This window comes from Trachymyrmex septentrionalis, unplaced genomic scaffold (assembly GCF_001594115.1).
Source record: "Trachymyrmex septentrionalis isolate Tsep2-gDNA-1 unplaced genomic scaffold, Tsep1.0 scaffold20, whole genome shotgun sequence".
In the NCBI taxonomy this organism is placed as follows: domain Eukaryota; kingdom Metazoa; phylum Arthropoda; class Insecta; order Hymenoptera; family Formicidae; genus Trachymyrmex; species Trachymyrmex septentrionalis.
Window position 1 is genome coordinate 5,497,481 of NW_017305180.1, and position 8,820 is coordinate 5,506,300.

The window sequence follows — 8,820 nt, forward strand, 5'->3', positions numbered from 1 at the left end:
TTTGAACCACCTTTATTTTGATTAAATAACGCGATGTCAAAAAATGATCAGGCGCGATTAAAAATGAAAACCATTATAGATACCGATTAATGAATTATTTAAGATTTTGCGGAGAAGAAACTTGTACAACACACAGGCTGCAGCAACATTGCTGCGATGTTGCTTAAACGTTGTAACGCACTGGAAAAAAGTCGAAATATTCGCAAGCAAATGTTCATTGATTATAAAAAATTATGACGAAATATAAGTATCTCTGTGAAACGTATCTCATTAATAAAAAATAAAATAGGTTTATTGGGAAATAAAATTTTATTCTCGCAGTATATTTATCGTTAATTTCAGTAAAATAAACGGGCTTATTTCAGTAAAATAAACATTATAATTCACAAATAAATGTTTATCTTTTTAAAAGTGCTATCTTTTTTTCAGTGTATTGTTGTAATATTACTGGACTAATCTGTGCTGTATGAAGACCGTCGACGATTAGAATATTTGTAGAATACGAATTCAAGTTTTTAAGAAATAATTGTTTCGATTTATTCTACGTTATATATTATTTCTTTTAATATTCTCTTACCTGGCTCGAAGTTCCTTTTCATCCGCCGCCATTGCCTCGCGTAGACGATAGCCGAGCATCCTGCTACCAGGAAGAATACTATGCAGGCGCATACCGCAAGGACCAGAGCACCGGTCTGCCAGTCCCACGGTAGATTGTCTTCGACGGTCGATTTTCTCCTCTCCCGAGGATCATACGCCGTCTGCGTCATAAAGTCAGCGTGTTAAGACCGAAGCACAGATCTTTGCATAAAGCCGATTCTGCATTAGTTGCTGAATAAGCTGATCGCAAGTTTGTTGCGACAGCCAATATGAAGCGTTGATTTCAAAATGCAAGCTTCAGATTGGCTTGCAACTAATGTAGAACTGGCTTAACACATAATGCATAAAGCATAAAAAAAAAATCAACCAAGCCTTTTATTTCATGAAATCTTTTATTTCATGGAAAGGAAATAAAAGACACTGATTGATTCATTTTCTTTCTCTTTCAAAAAAATTATTTAACTGCACCATGATAAGGTTTTATTTCTTATTATTTACTTTCGAAACACGGCATGGAATGCAATCGACTTTGGCAATGCGATTCTACGTTGCATAGTAAATAGAGCGGAAGCAATATGGCCAGCTTTCGCCGACTCGAAACGCACGCTGATTGTTTTTACGCTTATTAATGGGAGATTGATTTTCTTGGTATGTTGTGTGGAGAAACTAATCTATTGTTCCGATGTGTTAATCAAGAATTAATTGACTGAAAAGTCAATTGATAATAAGTTAATTGTGCCTTTAAACATATTATTAAATAAATCTCATAGAGTTCATTGATTGTATTACAGATTTTGACGTCAGCAAAAAGGGTTAATATATCATACTGTTTTCCATGGAATTATGTCACAAAATCCTTTCTCGATTCTATATTCCTGCCTTCCTGCCTATACAAGTTTTTCTATCGATTAAAATTAAATGCTTGAAATGGAAACCATAACTGATGACTATGAGCTCAAAGACTTAAAAATTCTGCAAAACTAATTCGAAATTACTTTCGATTCCTGCGAGACGGAGACCGGCTCCTTGTCGCCTTCACGACCGGGGTTGATGAGATTATCGGCTTCCACGAAGGGCCGTTCTTTCGTCCTCTCTTCAGAGAACCGCAGGAACGCGTTCGAGGTGACGGTCCCATCGTCATCACCGGCTCGCGAGGGCCTCTTCCTGGCCGTCGACGACAGGAAGGACCAGTCGAGCTCGAGCGCTGACAGTGGGCCGCATATCGCGTCCTTGTGAATCACACACGGACTTAAGGTGAACTCGGGGGCGCATCGAGTACACGGCCAGCACGAGGCGCGTTCGGTGGACCAGAACTCCAAGCCGGGCCTACAAATTGGATGCTGCTGCTGCTGCTGCGACTGCGGCGGCGGCTGCTGCTGTGGCTGCGGCTGTGGTTGCTGAGTGCCGGATGTTGCGGCTCCGGGGGCAGCGGAAGACTCGCACAGGCCGACGAATATCGACACCAGGGTCAACAGCAACCCGGGACAGGATTCCCTCGGCATTACCTGCGATCATTATTATGCACAAAGTTGCTCTCTCTCTCTCTCTCTCTCTCTCTCTCTCTCTCTCTCTTTCTTTTGCTTTCTCAATATGTTATGATATTTCTATCTTCGTGTAGAAATCGTGAGGATTTCTGTTTTGTTTGATAAAGATTAAATATTCTACCCTATTCTACCAACATAAGATTTGAATCTCGGTTCAATTTATTCTTTATCTTCTTCTAATTCTAAAAGATAAATAGTAAGTTAAATTGAGATTAAAGTTAATCTACATTGGTAGAAACGGGCGTAAGTCAGTTGTATATTTAATTGTGACTTAAAGCCGTCTAAGTTTAATTCATCGATTTAGTTCTGTTTGATAAGATACATGCGTGTGATTTACAGAGTATTTATTTTAAGTACATAGTATTTTCAATACGCAGAAAGAACGATTTTGTTAAAATGTCTAATAAAAATTTAGCTAGATACAGATCTGAAAATAATTTTGTTAGACCATCAAAATAATTATAGTAGTAATTTCAAACATGATGAGCAATGCTGTAAAAAAGTTTTGATATTCTAGCAATCAGTTTGAACCTCCCCTACATAATTATTTCGATGGTTTCTAATAAAATGATTTTCACATCTGTATCTAACTAAATTTTTTAATTTTAACAAAAATATCCTTTCTGTGTAGCGTGGGATAAATTAATTTAAAGAGTTTATCTAAATCGCGCACAGTTCAAAATGAGAAAAGTAATCCATGTCATTTCAATCTATTTCTTGTATCGCGTATTTTTTTTTTTCAGAAGAGTTTAAATTAAATAGAAAAGTTCTATTTAAGTTCTATGTATTGTAACTAATACTTTAATAAATAAAATATTATGAACGTACGAATAAATATTTATTCTTGACAAAGAAGTGAAGAATAATAGAATTACCTTTTACAAGTAAACTAGCATTTTGATTTATAAAAAAATTAATTAATTCGTCATCAATTATATATATTTTTTTAATTTATTATTTTAAAATAGTCAAGCTATTATTTCTCTTTTCAAGATCTTTTCCGCTAAGATCGAAAGTTTCAAACCGCGGAAAACCGTCGATCTCACGTTTGCATGTGACAGACAACAACAAGCTTGTCATCTCTCCGTCGCGTTGCGAATGTAATAATGGAGAGTCGGCGATGTCGATCGCGGTCGATCGGCGTAATTCGAGCGTATAAAGCCGCTCTTTAGGCCGCAAAAGCGCTCGGACCGTTTCCACTTCCGGCTCGTTCGCGATGTAATTACATCCGCCGTTGAATCGCGATCCATCTACGTCATAGCTCGCGGCCAGCCGTCTACGAGCCTTCGTTTCCGCGCACGAGCGAGTGTGTATGCCGTTGTTATTGTGTGTGTAAATCGTATGTACGATCGTGTGACGACCATCGTGTGTGGGTGCTGAGTGCACAGAAAACCTTTACAATCTGCAGATTTTGTGTGATCCACAGTACATGGTGCGCATCACGAACTGCGTCCATCAACGGCCTGTCTGTACGACAAGATAATCCCCGTAATTAACACCAGAACTGCGAATCTAAATTCGCCCAATCGCGATTCAAGATAAATTCTAACTTTTTAGGAGAGTGGATTGGCGTCGTAAAAATAAAATTACTCGTAATTATGATTATTTATGAAAAATCACAAAAATCTAAAGCACCACGTGCAAATCCAAATAAACTGGAAAAGAAAAACTATCAGATGAGTCAAAAATGGCACAGTCGCGATTCCAGTATATTAATACTCCGTTGTGGCGAAAATTCGATTTCAATGTATTTTAGCTGTCGATGCGAAATATTTTAATTGTGAATTTAATTATAACGAATGTTTATCATGTATTATACCTTTTGAAGAATTGATTGATAAAAATTACTGCAAGTGTAGCATAAAGGACTCTCAGAAGACTCGCTGCTCCTTATTGAAATATTCCAATAAATCTTTTTGTCAAATAATATAATTTGAGAATAAATTGCTTAATTAAATGTCGAGATACAACTTGATCCAGACTTACTTTATAAAAAATGCGATACAGCGTAACATAATTAATAAATAAAAAATGCTTGTTGCAATTATAAATATATATACATATACATATATATATACAATTATAATTAGTCTTGTTGAAACCAATGTCATTTATGTTACTTATTATAGAAAAAAAAATTCACGCGGCTCTCAGTATTAAAAGTGTACTAAAAAAAAAAAAAAAATCAGAGTACTCATAAAATTCAGCGTGCGTCAATCGACTGAAATAAGCGCGCGCGCGCTATTTTTGTGGCTATAAATGCATCCGCCGAAAGTGTACGCAAACTTTTTCGTTATCTAACGGCGATCCGATAGCGAGCCTTTTCAATGGAAGAGGTCTCTTTTCATATGACTCGCGCAGAAAGACAAGCGTTGTCTGAGCCGAAAGCGAAAAGAACGGATGAGAAAAAGAAATAGAAGGACGTAGAATTTCTTAAATAAAAATTTGAACACCGTTAAACTCTCGAGTAAACTTGATTGAGATCTGCCGTATTTGTTTCAAATTAAGTACAAAGAAATTTATATTTTATTATTTATCTCTTGTTGTTAGATATATTTATTTTACAGATTCTTTTACTATAGAACTAAAATAAACATAAATTTTATACGATATTTACACAATATCCAGTGTATGTTGTTTTCGTGACAAGACATGCAAGATTTAAAATTCCGTCTAATGAAATGACTGCATACGGTGGTATTACGAGAGATTATCAGACTCAAAACTCCTGCTCATCCATTAATACTATCTCAGATTATGACATTAAAAAAAGAGAGAAAATATAAAATAAAAATTCTTCAAAATGTATTAATATAGAAATATGTTTCAATAAAACAACACTTACAATCGATAGAACCGGCTTGTAAAATATATACCGAAAATTCTCCTTTTGTTTCGTTTATTAATAAAAACTATATATCTGTAAATAAACTATGCATAATCAAAAAAACAAAATAAACTATATTTACAGTAATGATAAACTGATAAATTAATTAATATATTATACAAAATATATAAGTATGATTTAATATTTCGCCCCAAAATAAAAACCTACAGGTTCCGGTATATTTTACGCGTCTATTTCTATCGATTACAAATATTGTTTTACTAAAAGATATTTATATTCAAGTATAAGTTGCAAGAATTTTTACCGCGAGAATTTTTTTCCTTCTAACATTGCAATAATCCGAGATGGTAGCGATGAGTAAACAGGAGTCTCAAGACGAATCTTGAATATAAAAATATTAGGTTGAGTAAAAAGTCATCGCGTATTTTTTAGCTCAAAGTTGTATATACAATATCTTCGTCAATAATGAATGAAATTCAAATTAAAAAAAAGGGTTTTAAAGCTTGAAATCTCTACTTTTAAAAGCTTATCACATTTTTTAAGTTTATATGAGTTTGATAATTTTTACATACCAAAAACTACGAGCTGAAAAAGACGAAAAATTTTCTTCTCACTTTGTGGATTTGTAACGTGTCCAAAACGAATTTGAGAAAATTTTCGATTACCTATCGTGAAAGCTTGATACTTTCCCTACAAAATCGTTTTTTTTTAATATTCCTACGACTTTTGATTACTGAGTTATCGCGGATTAAATAAAAGAATTATTTTGACTTTAATTGCTCATAACTCCATTAAAAATTGTCGTATCGTATAATTTAAAAAAGAGATTTTTAAAGCTGAAACTTTACTCTATCAAGATATATTTATATTGTTGGTAAGAAAGTAATTGCGGTTTTTACTGATAGATGTCTTTTAAAAAAACGCGATGACTTTTTACTTAACCTAATATGCAAACTGATTATCGACCTAGAAGAATGGTACGTGATGCGCGATACACCTATCATTTATACGCGCGAGAAGCCTACATAAAGATGCTCCTCGTCCATTTCAAATCGTCGCATGGTCATATTTCTCCCGCGGGCACGCACATAAGTACGTCCACGTACGTGCACGCAATCGCGCGATCAGAATGCAACGCGACACCCCGCGATCCGCTCGCGGGATTCGCTCGCTCTCGTGGAACTCCGGCCGCTCCGTTCGTTGCAAATGCAATCTTCCGCCGCCGAGCTCATCTCTCCGTGATTAGGATGCCAATTGCACGCTTCGAAAACGATTACGGACACGAGTCGGTTGTCACGGTGAGGCAACAGCATCGTTCGTGTGCCGTGTGCGGGGGAGAGCCTCGGCGAGACTCGGATTGTTCGCAATCTTCTTTCAATCTCGCCCGAATAAAGGAATCTCTAATAGAAAGTAGTAAAACTATGCACACTTGGAGTTTATCGCGAGATTCCATAAAGTACTTTTGTTGACGAATTTGTGATTTCGAGTAATATAGTAATCCGCGAAGCGCTGAATTTTAGAAATAACGGAAATCGAATGATATCAATTTGCAACGTACGTTTCTGATTGATCGTTTATTAAATGGTACTCTCGTCGCTGTCCCGTCGCCGTCGACAAATGGCTTAACACGGCCACATGTGTGCCTCTAATAATAGTAACTAAAAAACTGCCCTGACTCCAGAGAATAAGGACCTAAACCGGTTTATACGTTCTTCAACCTTGCATCTTATAAGCTCAGACGCGACGTTCTTTACGAGAAACGGATTTCTCGATCGCGTTCGACGTCGTAGAAATAAAATCTTTTTCGACTGCGATTTATACACGGTAAGAACGTGCCAAAGTATTCGAAAGTTTTCGCTAAAGTACTTAAAATTTTGTCTAGGTATAGATATAAAAATAAATTCCGTTAGACCAACAAAATAATTATGTAAGCTGCTCAAATTGATTGATATAATAAATATCATATATTATATAATATTATTATAAGTATCAGTAAAAAATGTAAAAAAGCCCATCAGAGCCTGCATTAGTTATTTGGATGCACAGAAATTCTTTATTTTTCGTGTGAATGTGACAAAACAAATAAAATGTACGTTTCAACCCTTCAATTCGGGTCCTTATCAATATAAATATAAATCGAAATTACATAAATTAATTAACGCAAATTCCAAGTTGATGATTCCCGACAAATTAGTTCGTTCTTCTTTATCCAAATGCCAAAATAATCTATGTAATGAATGATTATCAATGATTATCAAAATTATTACATTATACAATAATAATAAACTTACATAAAGTAAAACCGAAATCATATGCATTGCGTCACTACGTAGAATCACATCGATCACCAGATTGTCAGATTTGCTGTGTAGTCATTCAAAAGAAACACGAAACGAAAATTAGTAAATTATTAAAATCATTTGTCTGAATTTTCTGTTATATCCACTTACATGTAAGCGTTTTCTCACGGCTTCACGTAAAGGACTTTTGGTGTCGACAGTCAGAGATACAATTATTATAAGAAGTCAGAGAGATACGATTATTATAAGTACCTACATAATAATTTTGATAGTCCAAAATTTCAAATTTTTCGGAAAAACTGTTCTTTTAATGTACAAAATAATTGTGCTAAGATTGTAATTCCAATAATTACCGATTATTGTTAATTCAAAATAATTGAAATTTGTTTAAAAAACGCAACATAGAGATATTAAAAATAGTTACATCAATCAATTATACTAATTTGATACAAGCATCTAATCGATTAATTCGCTGAAAAACATCACGTTTATAACACAGCCGTGCCTATTTTTTCCAAAATATCTTCATCGTTGCCTCGCACACGATTTCAACCGATAATTCATAATCGCAGAATAAATGGAGCTACAACGTAACGGCAGTATATAAATTTATCTGCAGGAAGAGGGGAATCCGCGACAGTGTTTTATGAGCAACGTCTGCCGAAGCGAAAGAATGCCGGCGCTTGATACGGCCGCACGTGTTCGCTTAATGACGCTAATAAGACGGTTCTTTCCCTCCCCGGAATGCGTGCAAACAGTTTTAAAGTGACAACTCGAATTACATTTCGTCGTGGAACAATGGCCGTTCATCAGCAGCACGCAATTATACATATATAAAAAATATTGAATGCGCTGAAAAAACAGACAATGGACAAAAATTACGTTTTGCAACTTTTTGCAATTTGTTCTGTTCTTTGAATTAAAAATTAAATTAAATATTTCTACTTAATAAATCTTGATTCAATTGAATACAATTAATTGAATTTTAATTAACCAAACAATGTGCATTTAATTTAAAAGTTAAGTATACAAAGCTAAAAATGCTTGTTTCTTATAAATGTATCAAATACGTTTTTAATTAAGCAGGAACTTGCAAATATTGATTTTAACTTTTAGTAACAATGAATACGATAGCCGAGATTCTTCTCGGAAGGCAATTTGGTACACGTGCCTAGAAAATCGTTTACACCACGTGCGATTTGAAAAGTCTTCACTACTTTTCCCACGTTCTCGTAAATAATATTCCCACCTGTTCGAACGAAAGGAAGTTCGAAAAAAAATTTCGCTTTGATGTACCTTCGTTCACGACGAATTCTCGGAATACTCGATTCCGAGGAATTTACGCGGCTGGATGAAGAGACTGGATTATATTTTATACCGTGCATACAGCAAGACCTTCAAGAGAGATCTTAAAGATGTTTAGAAGATGTCTCTACGTTCTAAAGACGTTCCCAAGAAGTTCATTGGAATAAAATGTGCTGTGTGATAATAATAACAATATGCGTTCTTCAAAACATTTACATGATAATGT

The 8,820-nt window shown here is 35.0% G+C and overlaps 1 protein-coding gene across 1 annotated transcript in view; it reads right to left on the minus strand.

The window, feature by feature from the left end:
• Positions 1-8,820, minus strand: part of LOC108747875 (tumor necrosis factor receptor superfamily member wengen) — a 25,649-nt gene that overhangs the window by 12,458 nt on the left and 4,371 nt on the right. The window contains exons 2-3 of the mRNA XM_018485765.1: positions 1,593-2,102; positions 578-758 (exon numbers count right to left, since the gene is read on the minus strand). Coding sequence (XP_018341267.1) covers positions 578-758; positions 1,593-2,099 — 688 coding nt within the window. The 5' untranslated portion in view covers positions 2,100-2,102. The remainder of the gene's footprint in view (positions 1-577; positions 759-1,592; positions 2,103-8,820) is intronic.